Source organism: Chlorocebus sabaeus, chromosome X (genome assembly GCF_047675955.1).
Source record: "Chlorocebus sabaeus isolate Y175 chromosome X, mChlSab1.0.hap1, whole genome shotgun sequence".
Lineage (NCBI taxonomy): Eukaryota > Metazoa > Chordata > Mammalia > Primates > Cercopithecidae > Chlorocebus > Chlorocebus sabaeus.
This window is the reverse complement of record NC_132933.1, coordinates 142,825,853-142,847,197: the sequence shown is the minus strand read 5'-3', so window position 1 is coordinate 142,847,197 and position 21,345 is coordinate 142,825,853. Positions and strand designations below refer to the sequence as shown.

The 21,345-nt window shown below is 49.5% G+C and overlaps 1 protein-coding gene across 1 annotated transcript in view; it reads left to right on the top strand.

The window, feature by feature from the left end:
• WWC3 (WWC family member 3) overlaps nucleotides 1-21,345 on the top strand; it is a 128,842-nt gene that overhangs the window by 92,330 nt on the left and 15,167 nt on the right. The window contains 9 exon segments of the mRNA XM_073013879.1: nucleotides 2,075-2,317; nucleotides 8,420-8,509; nucleotides 9,186-9,751; nucleotides 14,634-14,754; nucleotides 16,275-16,349; nucleotides 17,028-17,114; nucleotides 18,100-18,292; nucleotides 19,822-19,995; nucleotides 20,409-20,560. Coding sequence (XP_072869980.1) covers nucleotides 2,075-2,317; nucleotides 8,420-8,509; nucleotides 9,186-9,751; nucleotides 14,634-14,754; nucleotides 16,275-16,349; nucleotides 17,028-17,114; nucleotides 18,100-18,292; nucleotides 19,822-19,995; nucleotides 20,409-20,560 — 1,701 coding nt within the window.

The window sequence follows — 21,345 nt, the reverse complement described above, 5'->3', positions numbered from 1 at the left end:
GTGTAGTAGGCTAGCAGCTAGCAGCTAACCTAGAGCTGGCAGACTCAAATGGAATCTTGATCTCTTCATATTTAAGGCTCAGAAAACTCAAAAGGAGTGCTTTGTAAAATATGTCTGTTTATATTATATGTATGATAATTAGTATGAGTACAAAATGGTTGGGCAAAATTTAGCTGGGCTCAGATAGACTTCCCTGTGGATCAGATAAATGGAAATGAAAAAAAGTATGAGGACACAGACTTGCTCATTGTTCTTCATCTTTTATATTTATTTCTTGTCTTGGTCTGCTGTAGAATGTTCCAGAAATGTCATTGGGTATAATGTCTGATTTAGCACTGACTTATTTGTGGGTTTGCTTGGAGTATATTTTCCTTGGGCTTTGGGTATATGACTGCCATAAATTTTAATTACACTAATTAGACATAGGTGGACGCTTAAGCCCAGTTGGATTCCTAGCCCTGTTCAACTGCCTCTGTCATTAGTTTTTCTGGTGACATGGTTTGGCACCATCTTCCAACACATTTTCCGGAAATGAGTTTTAAGTTAGAAAATAACTTATCTAATAAAGCTACTGACATTCAACTAGTGTCTTTACCTTGTTGAAGTGGACTTGAGTAAAATGCATACATTTAAACTATAACTTGTATACCCATTTCTTTCCTTAACTGTGGGTTTTCAGATTCGTTTGGTGGCTAGAGAGGGAGTCATTCCCCATCCTCAGGAGTCCGTGTGCTCGTGTCTAGTTTAGGTGGAGCCTGACTTGGCACAGGGCTGGGTGGCAGGTTTTAACATGTGTGGCAATGCTAGTCAATTGGGGATATCCACATGGCTCATAGTGTAGAGGATTCTGAGGTCTAGAGCCAGAAGGTGGGAAGCCAGCCTTGATCAGTGCCGTGCACCACGGGCACAGGAGGAGGCAGTCTTAGGAGCACCTCTGCCCTGCGTCTCCCTCGGAGGATGTAGGGCTATGTGTGCTTGCCACTTCCCTGTTCTCACAGCTCTTTGTGATCTCAGAGAAGTCTTTGGATTTTGTTTTTGGCTGAGTATGCCAAACTATGTCCTCCACAGCACAGGGTTCAGGTTGAGTTTGCCGTTCCTAGTTTCTCCCTGGAAACATATCCCTCATCTTTAACCCTACTTAAAGGGCTTAAAACATTCTACTCTTACTTTTAAAGGATACTTTAAAAATACAGGCCACATCTGTTTCACTTAATCTGCATTCGACAGCACCTCATGACACAAAAAGTAATGCAGTCTGTTTGCCAAGCAAGCACTTGGAAATTTCGAGGCATAGAAACTTATAGGAGCCTCTGTTTTTCCACCTGGAGGATTGTTGCGCTTTGCATCCACCCATATCATCTCTCACCAGCATCCACGCTCACAGGGCTGCCTCTCGTCCTCTCACATATTTGTAGGCGTGTTTGTTCGCTGTTCAATGCACTCAGCTTTTGTCAAGTGCTCACTTGCTCTCTGAAAGGTGTTTTGAATTCATGTATGGCCAGCGGCTCTGGTGCAGGAAGGAGCACACAGAACCAGAAGACATGGAGCTTGGGGCTTTGAAGGTCTTTCCTTCAGGAGGCCAGATGATGAGTGCATTTCTCTCTTGTTATTTTGCTAAGGCGGCTGACAGTGGTGAGACACAACTGAGGAGGCGGGAAGCTGGCAGCATTTCTGGGGGTCCAGCATGCTGTTTAGCTACTGATGAGGGTGGGCAGAAGAAACAAGCAGACTCCCTCCTGCTCTAGGACAGTTTCATGTAGGAAATCAGGAGTCTGAGCCACTCAGAGTATGGGCATATTGAGGGCTGCTGGCCTTTTTGTCAGTTCTTTGGAACAGGCACGATGGGGTTATTGTCATCTCGAATCTCAGGCTAAGGGAGCTTCAGGAAAGGACTTCTGCACCATTTTTTAGGACCCATTGTTTCCAAATCCTTTTAAGTGTAAGGGTCGCTTGGTGCAATCATTTCACTACTTGTTTGGCAAAGGGAGTTTACAGAATCAGTGTGAGACGTGGAGATGGTGTGAAGATGGCGTTTTCAGTCCGCCGATGTCCTTGTTTCCTCCCTCTCTTGCAGAGTCGCCAACATCCAGCAGCAGCTGGCCCGGCTTGACAACGAGTCCTGGCCAGGCACGGCCGAGGCTGACAGGGACCGGCTGCAGCTCATCAAGGAGAAGGAGGCCCTGATGCAGGAGCTTCAGCTCATCATCGCACAGCGCAGCTCCGCGGGAGATGTGGCCCGGCTGGAGGAGGAGCGGGAGCGCCTGGAGGAGGAGCTGCGGCGTGCACGGGCCACCTCCGCACAGGGCGCCACGGAGAGGTGGGTTGAGGGGACATAACCTCCAGCGGAAAGCCTGCTGGAAAAACTCCACGGGATGGCTTGTGTGTGGCCGGAGGGTGTTCCTGATGATCGCTCAGAGCCTCTCCTGCCTGGATGTTCCCTGGCCCAGGAGGGGTGTGCGGTGGGGGGCACTGCCTTCCCTGGGTCTCTGGACCCACTCCCTGGGTCTCTGGAGCCTCTGCTCCAAAGCAGGAGGTGATTGACAAGGGGGAAGGAGTGAGGGAAGATAGGTGACCTCCACTTCCCCCCATGTCCCACCCTTCCCAAAGCTGGTGCTCGCTGCTTTCACCTGCCTTTGTGGGACGGTGCCCTGAGCAGGCTGTGGTCCCGCTCCGGCCGGGGCAGCTCTGTTGCATGGGGGAAGAATTCCCTGTTCCTGACGTGGTGAGCATGGTGGGTATCCACCTCCTGCTTTCCTCTCCAACTTTGATTTCTAGCCAGGAGGGCCTGCTCTTCTCTGGCATTGGGAAGCTGGCCACCTGTCATGGGTCTGCCCTGAGGCTCCTTCACCACGCAGGACATGCAAAGCCAGCATGGTGGCTTTGGTATTGGGCGGCACTGAGTCATTCCGCCTTTCCTCATGCACCATGTGTCCTGGTTTCCATTTGCTGTGTGAGATTGCAGATTGTGTCAGAGGCTGGGCCTGCTTTCCACACTTAACAGCAGTATCTCTGTGCCCATCATCTGGGCTTTGGAGAGCAGCCCCTCCCCAACATGTTAAGGTCTTGCCCCCTTGAGATCACATGAGCAGCTCCACAGAGACATAATAGACGCTTGGATGATTCGATCTGTTCAGATGCTCTTACTCCTATTTCACGATGGTTGTCTGTATTGTTGGGCGTCCTTTATGCTTGGATGTTCAGGGGTCACTTTCATAGGAGACAAGTCTGTGGCTTGGCACGAGGGACTCATGGCAGCCTCAGAGGGAAGCGGTGGTGTTTGGAGAGTTGAGCTCAGTGTCCTAGGCAGGTGAATTTCATTTTGCCTGAGATGGTGGCATGCCCTGTCACTTCACCCAGAATCAACCGCGAGGAGAATGTGAATGTGAAAGGAACTGCGCCGCTGAAGTTTTCTACTGTGCTCTTGCACGGCTGCGTTTGTTTTCGCCTAACCATTTCCTTCTGTTCCACCCCTGATATTCTCGTACGTGTGTTCTGCATAGGAGGGCCTGGGAGTTCCTGTTGCTTCTCTGTGAACGGGGATGGACTTGGCCCCACAAATGCCACCTGCGTCTTAGGGCCCCACACCCACACTCCCTTGACTGTGGCTGCTGTCACCACGTGGAAATCCAGCACACCCGAGTGCTGTGGCCCCTGAGTACAAGTCTGCAGCCCTCCATGGAGCCAGTGTTAGCCCTGATGCCTGGGTTCAAGGGCGGGGATAGCAAAGCCGGACCAGCTTTGACTCACATGGGGGTCTCACGTGGGACCAGCCCAGGTGCTGAGTCCTGGGGCTCAGAGCCCTCTATCAGGACCTAATCGCCCCGAGCGTGTTTCCTGAATTTGCCACTAAATGACCTTGGCCGGAAAAGCACATCCACATGTGCTAAGCACTTGCACGCACATTGCATGGGAGTGGGGCTCTTGTAGCTCTGGGCCTTCTGTGCTGGTGCACACAGGGCCCATTTCTCCACACCACCTCCCTTCATTGGAGGGGTGCTTGCAGTTTGCAAGCATGGGGCCACATGGTAGGAGGCTTCCCCCAGCACAGGCTGGCAGCGTTAGGAGATCTGGCGTGGGCCAGGTACAGAGAGAGAGTGAGGTTAGTGCCTTAAGGCTGAGCTGTGCCAGCTGTGGAACTGGGCCCAGTCTGCCTGTCTCACCTGCAGTGTCATCAGCAGCAAATGGGAGGCATGTGCTGGGCTGGGGGTGTCATCCGGGGAAGAAAGAGAGAGATGCGCACCTCCTTCGGGCCTCCCGCCCCGGCAGATGATACATACGGCGGCCTCCCAGCTGCTCAGAGCCAGCATCTCCCGAGGGAGCTGGTGCACGTCTCCTGGGCTGAGGGAGCAGAATTGAGGTGAAGGACACATACCCTAGATAATCTCGGATGGCTCCTGTCAACGCTTGTGGCATCCTTTGTTGTTTTAGCTTGCTCATGTTAGTGTGTGGCAGGCATTTATACAAGATGCTGATGTTCAACAGAGAACCCCACAGCTCTGTTGCAAGATACCTGCCATCCTGAGAAATTCTCTTTCCAAGGATGACGGCTTTTATTATAGGGGTGATTCAAAAGGAAAGATCTATCAAAAAGCAAAAATTTGGTTCTGCCGAACCTGAAGTCACATTTTCCTTTGTTATAATTTAATGACATTTTTACAATACAGTACTTTATGTAAAGTAAATAAAGACAGTAAATTAGACTTTATATTTTCTTAATCTGTTAGCTTACTTTTCTACTCCTTTTCATAGCAGTGGTAAATATTCTTTGAAGTTCGTTTCCTTTGAATTGGGGACACAAGGCTATGTGCTTTAGGAGTTGGGCCCTGGCCAGTTTTCTGCCAGGAAACTGTATCCCCTTTTCTTTTTGTTGAAAAAATATGTACAGAAGTCAGGCAAATGTCTTGATTCTCATTTTAGCAGTTTATGTCCCAGCTAGTTTTTAGGTGTCAGTTATTGCCAGCGTGGCCCCTGTTTGGTAAGGAAGTTACATTTTTAGTCATCTGCAACTTTCAGAATAACTAGCATAAAATTAGACTGCACATGTGGGCACTCATGGGCACTTGTGTGTGATCTTGTATGCAGATGCGCTGTCTCTTGCATGCTCCGATATGCACCTGTTTGTATAATGACAAATGTGTTGTACTGGATAGAAGGGGGGAATTTGATCTAAAACTTTTTTCACTACAGATAAAACAATCTGAAAATAAGTCATGACTAAAGACAGTCTAAAACTGAGCCACACGTATGAATGTTTCTGTATGTCAGATGTGTGAAAACAGAGCTGGAATGCGCCGATGGATTTAGCAATGGGTTGGAAATTCTACCCTGGTCACTCAAGAGTGGAGCCAGTTTTCAGTAAGAACTCAATTGAGATTCTATTAATTTGGGATTTGAGCTAATAGAATTCAGGTTGGGTTAGAATTTCTGAAAAGCATTAAGAAAAAAGTTAATAGCCTTGGACCGGGCTTGGGTAAATTCCCTACAACAAATTGCTTTCTGGGGCTGGTCAGTGTTTGCCGCCGGATACGCTCTGCTGGTGTCGTCTCTGCCCCTGGAGTCCTCTGTGACTTCATAGTGTCCCAGTGCTTGTGAGAGTGGGTTCCAAGTTACAACTCCAAAGCCCAGTGAGTGGTGTATTTTGAACTCCCTTTTGAACTCCCTTTTAAAACTCGGCTCTCCGTCTTCTGAAAAAGATGGGGTTTTTGAGGATATCGCCCTTGATAAGCATTAGGTAGGATGTGAGTATCATAGAAAATTGGGGAAATGTTTTTCAGTAGTAAAGGAAATGCCTGTTTGTTGGTAATGTGCCTTGGCTTTGGAGTCAAGCCAGCCCGACCGAGCTTTGAACTTGTGTAGCAGAGGCAAGTTACTTTATATGAGTTTCCTCGTCTGTAAAGCAGGGATAGAATCCAAAGACCAGTAAGGAATGAGGCAGTGCATACAAAGCAGTGTGCCTTTCTATAAGCCCCTCAGTGGAACTTCAGAATTGCTTTTTAAAAGTTACTTTCATTTGTACAAGCCAGCAAAACATTTTCCTTAAAAACTAAAATATCATAGGTAAGTGTAATCTTAGAAGATTCTACTCAAGAGTTTATTACGGCTGTTCTCAAACATTTTGGTTTCAGAATCTCCTTCCAATGTTAAAATGCTGAGGATCCCAAAGAGCTTTTGTTTATATTGTTTTTTTAAAAGTTCCTTTTTCTAATTGTTTCGTTTTTCCTTTTTCCCCCACCCAGGGACCTATCAGTGTTTGTGTGGATTTTTATCTGTCAGTATTTACTGATTTAGAAGTTAACCCTGGGAAATTTTTAAAATATTTATTTATTAAAGATAACAATAGGCCAGGCACAGTGGCTCACACCTGTAATCCCAGCACTTTGGGAGGCCAAGGCAGGGGGATTACTTTAGTTCAGGAGTTCGAGACCAGCCTAGGCAACATGACAAAACCTTATCTTTACAAAAAATACAAAAGTTAGCTGGGTGTGGTGGCATGTGCCTGTGTTCCCAGCTGCTTGGGAGCCTGAGGTGGGAGGATGGCTTGAGCCTGGGAGGTGGAGGTTGCAGTGAGCTCTGATCACACCACTGCACTCCAGCCTGCACAACAGAGCAAGACCCCATCTCAAAAAAATAAAAAAAAGACACTAAAAACCCTATTATGTGTTAATATTAGTAACATTTTTATGACTGATAACTTTTTTGAAACAACTATAGTGAGAAGAGTGGTATTATTTGCACTTGCTCTCCATCTCTTTAGCGTCTGACTGGCTAGAAGGCAGCTGCTTTGGTCATTGGCGTATTCAGCCTGTTGAGATAGGGTCATTTTGAGTGAATATGTGAAGACTATCTAGCTGCCTACTGATATGCCATTGGGAAAGAGGGGACCTCATAGGATCCCTGAAAGAGTTTCGGGGATCCACAGGGGTCTTTGGATCATGCTTTGGAAACCACTGGTTTTAATATATGATATTGAACTTGAAAGTGGGTTGTGTCGTGGCTCCATTTAGGACGATGCTTGTACTCTCTTGCCAACTGACCTCTGCATGGCACCATTTGGAATTTTGTTTGCATCAGGAGAAACAAAGGCTCGTCAGAATTTATGGTATGTGGTTGAAACTTGTAAACAAACTCAGACTGGTTTGTCTTCCTTATCCTAAGTTGGTGGCGCATCTGTTTCCTTTATGGGTGATAGCAGCTCTTTGTCGATCACGCGTCATTTGCCGTACATTATTTTATCTATGCACCATCAGTTCACTGAGCTGGAGATTGTGGACGCCATTTTTACAGGTAATGAAACCGAGGGCTCAGAGAGGGTGAGACATTTGCCTAAGGCCACACAGCTTGTGAGTGACTGGCCAGGTGGGATTCTCTCAATCCCAGGCTACCATCGGACACCGTGTCTGGTTTCCTCTCACTCCTACCTAACCAAGCTCTTTAAACCCCTTCGGCATGTCCCCTTCCCTGTTGGTGGAAAGAGGAAGGTATTAAAGGGTCCTGCTGTGGCCACACATCAGAGTGTCATTTCGATTTGTAAACAGGAGTGTTTCCTTCTAGAGGCAAACATATTTATTCCTGGACTTGTCCAACAACTGTTTATTGAGTGCCTATCCATGGTAGGCTCGATTCTAGGTGGTGGGCTTACTGTAGTAGGAACAAATTTTATTCTAGAAAATTACTAAGTAGAAAAAAGTAGAAGGAAGGAAAACGAAAATGCCTCCAACCCCATGACCTGGAGATGGCCACAGCTGCTGTTTCGTTTCATTTGCTTCTAATGTTTGAACTGTGTAGATCTTAGAATTGTATTTGTTCTTCTCTAGAAGGTGGTCTAGGATGAGGGAATCTGATTTGTTCCAAGGAATTTCAACAGATGACTGCGTGCTCTGCATTTGAGCTCATCTGCTGGTTATCTGTCCTTCTGCTCACCTACCCCTCCTCCCATCCATCCAAGCAGCCATCCCCAGCCACCCACCCAGCCAGCCATCCAGCCACCCACCCACCCAGCCACTCATCCACCCACCCAGCCACTCATCCAGCCACCCACCCAGCCATCCACCCACAGCCACCCATCCAGCCACCCACCCATTCACCCATCTAGCCGCCCACCCATCTGTCCACCTGTACCTCACCCACCCAGCCACACATTGACCCATCCCTGTGCCCACTCCTCCTCTCACGCATCCCCTCCCCCGTGCACTGTGCCTGGAGCTTCCACAGAGTAGCAGGCACTGCTCAGGGTGCCAGTATTTTTCAAATGGGACAAAAGCAGTCTCTGTGGTCTTGGCACTTGTGACCTGGGTGCTTTTAGAATGGGTGGTCATTGCAACCTAATTCAGCTGGGGGGGAATTGATAGTGGAATGTCTTGTTATGAACATATTCTCCCTGTCTTTGAAATGTACTAATCGACTGTTTTCTTACCTACAGGATTCTGCTTCAGGAAAAAAGGAATTGTCTACTTATGCAGCTGGAAGAAGCCACCCGCTTAACGTCCTACCTCCAGTCCCAGTTAAAAAGGTAGGTTACTTTCAAAGAGAAAACAGTATTTGATCATCGTGTTCCAATGACTGGTACATGAACTTGCTTCTTGTAGCTTGTTTTTCTCCTACTGGAGCTTGACCTGAAGTGTTGTTAACACAGAATGGATACATTATATTTTTAATATGCTACTACTGTATGACTCAAGGACTATGGAGAGAACCACATTTGGCTTCAGGGTAAATAAGAGGCGTGAAGTCAAATGTATTCAAGGATTTTGTAACCTAATTAACAGCTTCAGAAGTGTACATCTATACATGTGCACATTTTTATTTTATTTTTTTAAAAGCATATGCATTTTTTAAGCTAGTAAGATTTGGCTGCTCAAGAATGGCCCTGCGCACATTTCCTCATCTCTTACCGTATGGTAGAGCGTCATGTCAGGGGCCTTAGATGTGTGATTTTCTCAGATATTCCTCCTAACAATGCCCAAGGTGGGAGCTGTTCTCACCTCAGCCCCAGTGAGCCCGTGGGAGCCCAGAGGGGGTGAATGGCTTGAGCAAGTGTACCTGGCTACTATGCGTTCCAGCCGGGACTGGGACTTGGGCACGGGTCTCTGCTGTTGCCCACTGCTGTCTGCCGCCCTTTCTGTGCTCACAGGGTAAGCAGGGGTGGCTGCCCTGCCATCTCAGATGGCCATGCTGTCTCATTTCAGCCTGTGTGCCAGCACCCTGACGGTGTCCTCGGGGAGCAGCCGCGGGTCCCTGGCCTCCAGCCGCGGGTCTCTGGCCTCCAGCCGGGGCTCCCTGAGCTCGGTCAGCTTCACGGACATCTACGGCCTCCCGCAGTATGAGAAGCCCGACACTGAGGGCAGCCAGCTTCTACGCTTCGACCTCATTCCCTTCGACTCGCTGGGGCGAGATGCCACCTTTACAGAGCCGGCAGGCCCCTCGGGCTTCCACAAGCAGAGGCGGTCCCTGGACACACCCCAGTCCCTGGCATCGCTGTCCTCCCGCTCCTCCCTGTCCTCACTGTCGCCCCCAAGCTCGCCCCTGGATACGCCCTTCCTCCCTGCCTCACGGGACTCACCACTGGCGCAGCTGGCGGACAGCTGTGAGGGGCCAGGCCTGGGTGCCCTGGACAGACTGCGGGCGCATGCTTCGGCTCTGGGGGATGAAGACTTACCAGGCATGGCGGCCCTTCAGCCACACGGGGTCCCTGGGGACGGGGAAGGGCCACACGAGCCAGGACCCCCACCAGCCAGCGCTCCTGTGGGTGGAAGTAAGTGCGGATGCGGCCTCCTGCGGGGTGAGGGTTACCTGCAGGGAGGAAACCACGGGGGGCCAGAGTGAGGACCACTGGCTTTCCAGGTCCATGGTGAGCTTTACATTTAGGAATGTTGATGTGATCAGGAAGAGCACACACCTGCCCTTTCTGGTCTGTGTTGGGGAAAGATCACTGAAATTGACAAAGTTGTCTTTCCTAGGTACTTGGCTTATTTTCAAAAAATACTTAATTGTTCAAAACTAGGGTAAGAACCACACAGTCTTCCACGTTCAGAGGCTGCTAGAGATGTACTAGGGCCTTCATGACCTTTGCAGCATGTGTACCGAGATGGAACCGTCAGTGTGCGCCCGCCTGAGACCATTATGTCAACTGGTGTCTGGTTGTAGCTAGTGGAAATCTCGACTTCTTTTGTTGCTTTGACATCTCTTTATCTTTTATAGTTCTCAAGAACATAATTCTATCAAATGTGGAAGTGAAAATAATGTGTAATTTCAAAAGACATGCCCGTAAGTATCAGTCATTTCTACTGAATCAGTTTCTCTGGTGGTTCTTCAAATGGAGAAACACAGAGCTCCGTGGCGCCTCATCCATTCAGTTGGTGTTGGTTCAGCTCCTCCTTGGAGCCGGGGTCTTTCAGCATGTAGCCTGCTTGGAAGACCAGACTCCTATTGAAGGGAATGTTGACCCCATGTGCTTTTCTGAGCCAACCCATGGCAACTTTATCTTCCTTTGGTTTTAAAGAGGATCAAGAACAAGGTCTCCCATTCCTGAAGTTCAGCACATTTAACTGACTTTTATTTGCACAGCAAAAACGTTTTAAATATTCCGTTTAGACAAGCACTAGATAACTTGTGCAGCATAGTGGATCTTTGCCAGGGGTGTTTTTGCCTCCTGCCCCTGGGGAACACTTGGCAATGTCTGGAAACAGTTTTGGTTGTCACAACTAGGGGATGGGAGATGCTCCTGGCATCTGGCGAGTGTAGGCCAGGGATGCTGCTAAGCACCCTACCACATACAGGGCAGCACCCTCCCCCGGCCTTGAGAATGGTCCAGCCCCAAATGTCAAGAGGGTTGAGGCTGAGAAACCCGAGTCACGTACTATGGAGTATTTATGCGGCAAAGGGTAGAAATAAAACTAGAGAGCAGAACCAGTGTGGTGTAGTGGCAACAGCTTCAGACTAGCACCTGGGAGACCAAGCTTTTGTTCCCTGCCCTGTCCACTTCTAGCTGTGTGACCTTGAACACGTATCTGGGCTGAGTGTCACTTTTTCCATCCTTGAATGCAGTGATCTTTGTAACCCCTTCCGTTCACCACCATTCTGTTACCCAAGAGATGGATGGATTGGTAGATCAATGGATAGGATGATCACTCTATAAAATAGTAGTCTGTTGGCACTTATGTGCGTAACCAGAGGCCGTCATGTTCTGAGACTGCCCCATGGCTTTTTGGCATCTCTATTTTGGTGTCTGCCCCTGTGTTTGCAAACACACTTTGGTATCCCCAGATACATTGTTTCTGAAGTCCATATATGCAGGTATCCTTCGTTCGCTTTGTTCCTCTTTATAACCACAGATTGATTGCTCCATGTTTTTTCCATTCAGTCAAAAAATAAATATCCAATTACGACTTTTTTCTTAGTCTCCCTCCTCTCTCCCACCACCTTCTCCTTAAGGGATTGAGATTCCAGAATGTCAGTCTAGTTAGGCATAAAATCTGCACAAAGCCCAAGGGCCACTTTGGGCCAGAGGAGAGACAGAATAGGAGGGAGAAGGGCTGACTTAATTTCACATCCTAATTTATTTTTCTTTCGCTTTTCCTTGGCAGATGCTATAATGGTTGAAACTTCTTAGATTGGGAATTATTTGCTTATATGTGTAGACACTGCCATCTCGTGGTGGAGTCATAGCGCATTAGTGATTATTTCTTGTGTTACACTGCCATCTTGTGGCGGAATCTTATATGACACTGCCGATAAATTCTTGACTGACACTGCCATCTGGTGGTAGATTCTTATATGACATCGGTGGTGGATTCTTGGGCGACACTGCCGCCTAGCGGTACCTTTTATGATACTGCCACCTGGTGGTGGTTTTATATACTACGTATATTACGTTGTTCCAAGGACACATTAATTTGTGTCCTTAGAAACTTGAAATGAGGGCCAGATTGGGTAGCCAGCTTCAGGCATGGACACAGGGGGGCCCCTCGCCTCCCCTGCCCCATCATGTATCAGCTATGCTTGGAACATTGCGGTCTAAGTTTGGCCCTAGCAAGTCTTAGTAAGACAAAATTTTTGTAAGCTAAAAAATCAAATTGTCCAAACTTGCAAACCAGCCTCTGAATGATTTTTTCCTTGTGTTTTCAATCAATCAGAGGAAACAGAAGGCAGGTCAGAGGAGTGGGGCAATACACTGTGATCTTTCATACTATTTACGTTTTTGATGCAGTTTTGTCTTCCCTGGATTTTAAAAGTCAAATGTGTTGTGATTATGAAATACTTAGCTATTGTTATCTACCCATTAGTATTTGCTAATCAAAACCCATAAAAATCTTGACTTTGCTCATCTATTTGTTGATGCTTTTATGATATTGATACTCCATTTAATGTTGTTGGCTTAGATTCTCCAGTGTTTTCACTTTGTGCTTTTTTTTTTTTTTTTTTTTTTAAATCTCTTCTCATGCGGCTCGACAGAAGTGCTCACTGTAAGTGGCCTTGGGAGTCCCCTCGCTCAGTGTTGTTGCTCAGGCCCCAGGCACACCTTTGTGCTGTGAATGGATGTGTTCAGGATGGCTGGGGTGTGGCCAAGGAGGGTTATCTTATAGCTGCGCTTCAACACAACTTAGCGATTGGCTTTATCGTTATCTCATTGTTAATATTCATGGCGGCTACTAAAGCTGTTTAAGAACTTTCCTAGAAGCTTTCACTGTTCATTCCCTGTATGTGTTTGTTTCTGGAATGTAATGGTGTTCATTGCTGTCATATGCCACCTGGCAGCTTTGCTATGCTGTGGTTTTTACTATATTTTCTTCCTTTTTACCAAGCAGTGTTCACATCCTTGGCTCTTGCTGTCTGTCTGTCTTGAATGATGAGAAGGGAGTAAAGAGATTTTTCACATGAACATGGGGAAGATTTGACCCTTGTCTCCCTAGCACTGCTCCTGAGGGTCCACCTCTGTGCCTTGAAGCCCCAGGGCAGGCGTCCAGGGTGTGGAGCGTGGAGTCTGTGCTTTTTCTCAGCCGGAGCAGTTGCCAATGGGACTTGCTCCTGGCAATTCCTACTTCCACCTACCCTGTGGGTCTGGTGACTCAGCCTGGGCTTCGAGGATTAGCTCCTTCATTTCTTTCCTCTCTGCATTGACTTCTGTGGCATGATGAGAGGGAAACATGGCCAGACTTGTGCCCTGGGCTGGAGTGGTTGCAGGTGCTTAGGCTCGTTACCTGGTGCCGTTTCCTTGCAGGCATCTACAGTTGGGTCTGGGGACCTCATGTGTCAGGGTGGGAATGCAAATGGTAGTGGTGGTTTCCTTTGCTTGGGATTGATGCAGTGGATGGGGGGGCTTCCATTTGCAGTTGAGGGCCAGGTGTTTGGGTTCTTCCATGTGGCAGGCATAAAGAGGAAAGCTGGCCTCTGGAGTCCTGAGCTGTCTGAGAGGCAGTGCCTCTGGCCACCCCAGGATGGAGGCCGGCTTCCAGCCCTGGCTGATGGGGGAGAAGCAGCAGATTCCCCAGACGTGGTATGGCAGACCTTTGGAAGTTTCACTTGGCCTCCACTTGACCTTGCGAGGCCAAAGGCCACAGCCCCATGTGTTCCATGTGCTGTTGAACGTGTTTGTGTTTCATTGGTATGGATGATAATTTGGTTGAAAGGAGAGATGGTCACCAGTGGACTCAGTTTAGGAAGGCACAGAGGTCAACACTTTCCGTTTCTAGAACTTAGCCAAAGAAAAGTGCGGAGATGGAAGCGGGGGCTGGCTTTGAGTGGTGGTGGAGTGCCCAGCTGGGGCTTCCAGTTCCATTCCGTGTTCCAGCCGAGCACACCCGCAAGAAAACAGACTCCTGGGCTCACAGTTGCATTTAGCGCAGGAAGATTATATACCCGTTTGTATTGGTTTTGTTAAAAGGAACTTATTGCTCTGAGGAAATGGGTAGAAAAGGCTGATGAAATGTTAAAAGGAAACGTTTCAATGGCTATTTTTGGCTCTTGAGTAAAATAGATGTGAAAGATAAAATTAAGCAGCCCAGGAATAGTAGCATGCTAACCCAGAAGGGCAGCTGGGAAGGCTCCTGCCTGCGGTCACTGAGACAGCCAGGCTTGAGCCCCAGCTTCCTCCCCTGGGGCCACAGGCCTCCCAGGTGGCGTTTTCAGAGGATGAGTGTGGGTTCAACTGTGTCCTCTGCTTTGAAGGTTGCTAATTTTTCTAGGGTTTATTTGGATAATTAAATTGTTTTTTCCTGAGTATAAAAGCAGTATTTGTTGTATGAAACATGGGAAATACCCGACAGCGTAAAGAAGGCAGTGAAAACCATGACCTCTTGGCGAGCGCTGCTGCTGTTCCCATCCGGCGAATGCTGCTTTCCTGTCTCGTGAGCGTGAGCGGCTTTCGGAAAGCGCCATTTGAGGGGCTTCTCATCATCATCTTATGTTCTGTGTGCTCATTAAGGGGGTGGAAATAGATTTATGAATCCAAGAGGTAGCCAGAAGTTCATTTCTTCAATTTTCCAATATGCAAAATGACTAGAGCACAGCATGTCTCTGTGTGTGCGTGTCCCGGCGAGTCTCTGGAACACTCAGTGACGTAGTGTGTGCTCCAGCATCAAGGACCCTGGTCCCCGGTGCTGTTATTTCCTGACCCTGTGTGCGTCCCTTACTTGCAGCAGTGACTCTTCGAGAAGACAGTGCCAAGAGGTTGGAGAGGAGGGCACGCCGCATCTCCGCATGCCTGTCGGATTATTCACTAGCCAGCGACAGTGGGGTGTTTGAACCTCTAACCAAAAGGTGTGAAGCCAGTCTTACTATTTCCTTCTTCCTACGCAGAATCACCTGTGTTACTGGCAGTCACAAAAAGATTCCATACTGAAGCTTTCATACATTGACACTTTATTTCTCCAGGGGCAGGATATTTTTCTAGCTTCTTCACCTTTGGGTGGTTGGGTTTTAGAAAGAAATCTTTCTCCCTGACCCTCGGGGCCTAAGGCTTGGGCCTGATGGAGCTCAAAAAGGAGAATCAATGTATGGGAGAGCCCTGCTTTGCCGGAAAGAACATTCATTCATTAGAAATGAATTTCCTCCCTCCCTCCCTTCTTGTTTTCTTAGCTATAGGAATGGTTTCACAATGACACAGCACCTTTTGGAATTCCATGCTTTATTTTGATCGGGCATCTTTGATGTCATTATTTTTTCATACAATTTAAGTCTCCAGTATCTAGAAGACAGTTCACTTAAAGTTAATTTTTGAACATTTCCCCAAGTATCACATGTGGTTTTGAAAGGTGTGCAAAGTTACTTTCTTCTTTTATTTGTTGTTTGTTTGTTTGCTTGAGACAGGCTCTTGCTGTTGCCCAGGCTGGAGTGCAGTGGTGCAATCATAGCTCACTGCAGCCTCCAACTCCTGGGCTCAAGCAATTCTCCCACTTCAGCCCCACAGGTATCTGGGATTACAGGCATACACCACCGTGCCTGGCTAATTTTTGTATTTTTAGTAGAGATGGGGTTTCATCATGTTGCCCAGTCTGGTCTTGAACTCCTGAGCTCAAGTGATTGGCCCGCCTCCGCCTCCCGGAAGTGTTGGGATTATAGATCTACTCCTCCACACTTGGCTAATTTTTGTATTTTTAATAGAGACAGGGTTTCACCATGTTGGCCAGGCTGGTCTTGAACTCCTGGATTCAAGTGATCCACCCGCCTCAGCCTCCCAAAGTGCTGGGATTATAGACATGAGCCATCGTGCCCAGCTGCAAAGTTATTTTCCTAAAACAAGAACAACATAAAAAAGAAATAGGCTGGACACAGTGGCTCACGCCTTTAATCCCAGCACTTTGGGAGGCTGAGGTGGGCGGATCACATGAGGTCAGAAGTTCAAGACCAGCCTGGCCAACATGGTGAAACCCTGTCTCTATTAAAAATACAAAAATTAGCTGGGCGTGGTGGCGGGTGCCTGTAATCCCAGCTACTGGGGAGGCTGAGGCAGGAGAATTGCTTGAGCCCAGCAGGCGAAGGTTGCAATGAGCCGAGATTGCACCAGTGTACTCCAGCCTGGGCCACAGAGCCAGACTCTGTCTCAGAAATAAAACAAAATAAACAACAACAAAAAAAACCCCAGCAGTTTGTAGGCAGGTACCCAGTAAGATGCCTCATGGATTCTGGGGGCCTGCCCCGTTCCTTCAGACACATTATGACCTCATTGACTTACGTCACAACTTAATAAAGCCCTCTTTTAGCATGAGAGATCTCCTGCAGAATCTGTAGCGATCGGTTCCCTCTGGAATGAAGTTGGTTGCATTTACCCCTGTGTTCAGGAACGAAGATGCCGAGGAGCCTGCCTACGGAGACACGGCCAGTAACGGAGACCCCCAGATCCACGTGGGACTCCTGTGAGTACAGACCCTAGCCTGTTGCCCCTCAGGCTGGGCTGGAGACCGGGTCCACCCCATGGCTCCCACCTGCACACACAGGGCTGGAGGGACCTTTGTTACCCCAGGTCTCAGGTGAGGGGACAGAGTTGGCAGGAAGGAGTGACGGGGAAAGGTGGCTCCACTGTTGTCTTCCAACACGGAGATGCACAGCTGGGAGCCACCACTTCCTGAAGCCGGGGGCTCTGGCAGAGTGCGACCTTCGGGGACGGTTGTGCCTGTGCCTGCCGGGGCTTGATTCTGCTCACTGCAGCACGGGTAGCAGGCTCCCTCCCTCACCCTCAAAGAAGTAATCTGCTGGTTGGCAGGACAACAATTGTTGGTTTCTAATTAGAGTGTCAATAAAGGCAGTGACTGCGAGGTGCCCCTGAGGGAGACAGGTGTTTGGGTCCCAGCCATTTCCTTTGCTCACTCTTTTCACTGCAGTCCAGGGCTCCTCCACCCAGCATGGGTGGCATTTGGTCATTGTTTGTTACGGGGACTGTGCTGTACCTGGGCTTTACCCACTGGGTGCAGATGTGCCCTGGGGATAGGGTGGGGCAGAACCCCAGGCAGTAGATGGCCACTGCTGCGGTTGAGTCAGAAGGATGGTTTCACTGGGAGGCACCTGCCGACCGTGACTCATGTCTGGTTTCCTAGGCGCGACAGCGGCAACGAGTGTCTGCTCGTGCACGTGCTGCAGCTGAAGAACCCGGCGGGGCTGGCGGTGAAGGAAGACTGCAAAGTGTAAGCCAGGCTCCGGGGCGCTGGCCAGCTGGCCACATGGCTGAGGAGGGAAAAGACAGTTTGGGAGCCTGAATTTCCAGGAAAGCACCAGGAAGTGTCTGTCTGAGGTGTAAAGTCTTCAAAAGAATCTAGTGAATGATTTGAGGCTGGTGCAGGTGCCGGTGCCAGTGCCCAGCTAGTGTGTGCCATGTTGGCGCAGAGGAGCCTTTTGCATTCTCCTGGTGCTGGGGATGGGGTTGCTGATGCTGTCGTGCTCTGCTCTGTGATCTTGAGAGACCTCTGGCTGGGACCAGGGCGTCCTTGACGGAGCGGGGAGGAGAAAATAGGCGTCGGGAGCAGCTAGTGCCTTTGGCCTCAGTTGTGGGGCCGCTGCCTCTCTGAGCTCCGTGGCTCCAGATGGGGGCCTGATAGAGGGTCCCACTTACCCAAGCAGGTGACCATGCCTGTAATGGTCTGTTCAAGGCACAGGGTGGGCCCCCTTTGGCGAGTCTTCTAAAGGCCTTAGGACCCCTGAGTGTGAGCAGCTGGGGGCTTGGCTGGGGTTTGGCCACCCCAGTGACCTCTGCAGTGCTCACAGATGGCTCAGCCCCTCCCATGTGCCAGACTTGGGGCAGGGAGGGTGGGAAACACGGGCTACCCCATGGGTGATAGACTGAGAAAGCAGTGGGGGAGCCGTGCAGAAAGAGCTGAGGGGCAATTCCCAAAAAGATGGGGAGCAGTAGGGCCTGGAAGCGTCCACTGCTTCAGTCCTGGCTTGGAAGGCATCCTCCTTGTGGGGGACTTCCCCTATCCCTGGGGTACATCGGTCTATGCTTAGTTGAGAAAGGAGCTTTTTGCAAAGGACTCTGAGACTGTAGCTACAGGTCCCCAAAGGGGGCTGCACATGGGGGCTCTGCGCGCATCGTGTAGGTCGTGCCTGCTCTGGGCCCGAGGCATCTGTGAGCGCCGCCTGCACGTGCTCTTCCCTCCCCCATTCTATTTGCAGCCACATCCGCGTCTATTTGCCACCACTGGACTTGGGCACGCCCAACACTTACTGCTCCAAGGCTCTGGAGTTCCAGGTGCCGCTGGTGTTCAATGAAGTGTTCAGAATCCCCGTGCACTCCAGCGCATTGACACTGAAGTCACTTCAGTTATACGTGTGTTCGGTGACTCCGCAGCTGCAGGAAGAACTGCTGGTATGGCGCCAGGCGCTCCGCCCGCCCCCGGCCTCCTTCCTTCCTTTGTGTTTCAGTCAGCCGGTCTTTTTTGTGTGTGTATCTTTCTTTCCCTTCTTTCTCTTGTACTCTTTTGTGATAATTTCTTAGTTTTTGTCTGTCTTTGCCTTTTGGCCTCCCTCTCTCTCTTCTGCCTCCGTCTCTGGTTCCCTCACTCCTTTCCCCTCTGCCATCCTTCCTTTCTCCCGTGGTGGGTTGCTTAGAAGTTGTGATCTTCTTAAGTATTTCTGTGGCTGGAAATACAAACAGGGATGATCCAACCAGTGATCTTGTCAAGTACGTTGTACTTTAAATGCGTCCTCTCAGCTAGTACTCACAAACCCTGTGGGATGCCTTTGCGTCAGCCCCATCTTCAGTCCAGGGAACAAAGTAGGGTTGACAGATTTAGCAAATTAAAATACAAGACAGTCAGCTAAATTCAAACTTCAAGTAAATTATGGATGTTCTTTAAAGCGTAAGTATTTCCCATGCGGTGTTTAAGACTCACAGGGAAACCCTGTGTTGTTTATTTGAAGTGCAGATTCACCGGGGTGCCCTGCACGTTACCTGGCAACCCTGGAACGAGGCCTCAGGAGAATCCGCAGTTTGTCCTCAGTATTCCAGCCATCCAGGGCCCATGCCAGGGTTGGAAGCCAGGGTGGATTCCTTCCATGGCTGGAGTGTTCTCCCTTGGTCCTCTCCCCTCAGCGGCACAATTAGGGCATGTAGAGTTCAGCAGTCGTTTCTTATTTCAGAAATTCCTGAGCAAATCTGCCTCATCAGGGCAGTAGAGCTGTGAGCCTGGCCCAGAACTCCGGGTTGCCCATTCTTTGCCCTGTCTCTTCTCTTCCCAGCACTTTCTGATTGGGTGGAACAGGCGACCAGGGAGCCACCCATTAGATTCCTCTGCAGTTGCTTTCATTGTGCTGCAGTCCTTTAAGTAACCCCGTCTCTACTACAAATACAAAAAATAACCGGGTGTGGTGGCGCACACTTATAATCCTAACTACTCGGGAGGCTGAGGCGGGGAAATCTGTTGAACCAGGGAGGTGGAGGTTGCAGTGAGCTGAGATCGCACCACTGTCCTACAGCCTGGGCAACAGGGCGAGACTCCATCTCTCTCTCTCTGTCTCTCTCTCTCTCACACACACACACAAAGATTGAAGGGTGAAGTGAATTTTTTTGAGACCGGGTCTCTGTTGCCCAGGCTGGAACGCAGTGGTATGATTTCGGCTCACCGCAGCCTCCTAAGTAGATGGGGCCACAGTTGTACATCATCATGCCCGGCTGATTTTTAAATTTTTTGTAGAGGCAGAGTCTTGCTCTTTTGCCCAGGCTGGTCTCGAACTCCTGGGCTCAAACAATCCTCCCACCTCGGCCTCCCAAATCCCATGCCTGGGATTACAGGCATGAGCCACCTGCCCTGCCTTAACTGAATATTTTAAAGGCCTCTAGTCATTATGGTGAAATCATTCAGTGCCTGTTCTGACGTTTCTTTAATACCCCTGCAGGGCATTGCTCAGATTAACCTGGCTGACTATGACAGTTTGAGTGAGATGCAGCTGCGCTGGCATTCCGTCCAGGTGTTCACCAGCTCTGAGCCATCGAGGACGCGGGAGCCTGGGTGTGCGGGAGAGAGCTCCGCCCGGGATCCTGCACACACCATCTCCATCTCCGGCAAAACGGTACTTGGCCCTGCTCTAAGGAGCTGATCGCTGCTGCCTTCATGACCCTGAGACTGACTTTGTCTTTGGGAAGTCATTTCTTAGAAGTGTCTTTGTAGATATGAGTCAGTATAGTGGGGTAAAGGAGTAGTTTCCATACGGCCATTGCTTGAGAATTTTTTTTTAATGCAAACGTGTTCACGGTACACATGGTCATGAGTGGTACCTGGGTGGTACACTGGCTACTTTTAAATAGGAGCCCTCAGAGCTGCAGAAAAAGGCTACATGAATGCCTCCACCCCAGACCTAGGTAGGGTGAGTTTCTTCTCACGGAAGGGCAGCAGAGTGGCCTCCTATCTGTGCCGTGTGGACACCTGCTGTGTACGCAGGGTCTGCTGGCCTGAGCTGTCCTCACGCACCCCCTCCTCCTGCAGGATGCGGTGACAGTGCTCCTGGCCAGAACCACGGCACAGCTGCAGGCGGTGGAGAGGGAGCTGGCCGAGGAGCGGGCCAAGCTGGAGTACACGGAGGAGGAGGTCCTGGAGATGGAGCGCAAGGAGGAGCAGACCGAGGCTGTATCCGAGCGGTAAGGGCTAATTCAGCGGGCGCGGGCTCCGGCTCGTGCCCTCCCTGGAAAGGAGCATGGGTGCCCTGTGGTCAGAACGCTCGTGAAAACTGTCGTGGGAAGCACATTTTCTCTGGGGAGACAGCCAGTGTGCCAGGCAGCGTAGCTGTCTCTGAGATGCACTTGCTTTCCTCAGCCATGCCTCCATAGAAGGTGCTGGGCAATCGTTAGGTACCACTGCCCAGAAGTTGATTCTGGAGGGAATTGAGTGCTGGTCTGGATGAGGGCAGCTCCCTGAAGTCTCTCTCCTGACTCTCACGTGTGCTTTTCACTTTTTCCTTCTGTCTGTCCTGGAGTTTCTCGTCAAGAGTGGGGCTGTTGAAGTACTGCCCTCTCCCAGGATTGGATACAGTAAGGTCCCTTAAAGCTGTTGGATTTTTTTCTTTTTAACACCTTTATTGAGATACAGTCTACCTCCCATACAGTTCACCCATTTAAAGTGCACAGTTAGGTGGTTTTTAGGACTGAACGGGCACAGTCAATTTTACAGCATTTTATTTTCATCACACCCTCTCTGCCTATCCCTAGCCAAATGCGCTCCCAGGTTCCCCTCTGATTCCCTGCAACTACAAATCTGCCCTCTGTGTCTATAGACCTGCCGGTCTGGACACTTCCTACAAAGGGGGTCATGCGGTGTCCCTTTCTGCTTCACCTGAAGCAGCCTGTTGGTGAATCCTTGGCCCCGTGGAGACCTGCATGTGATAGATGAATGATTCCGTTGAATGGGCGCCTCTGGTGCCCTGGCT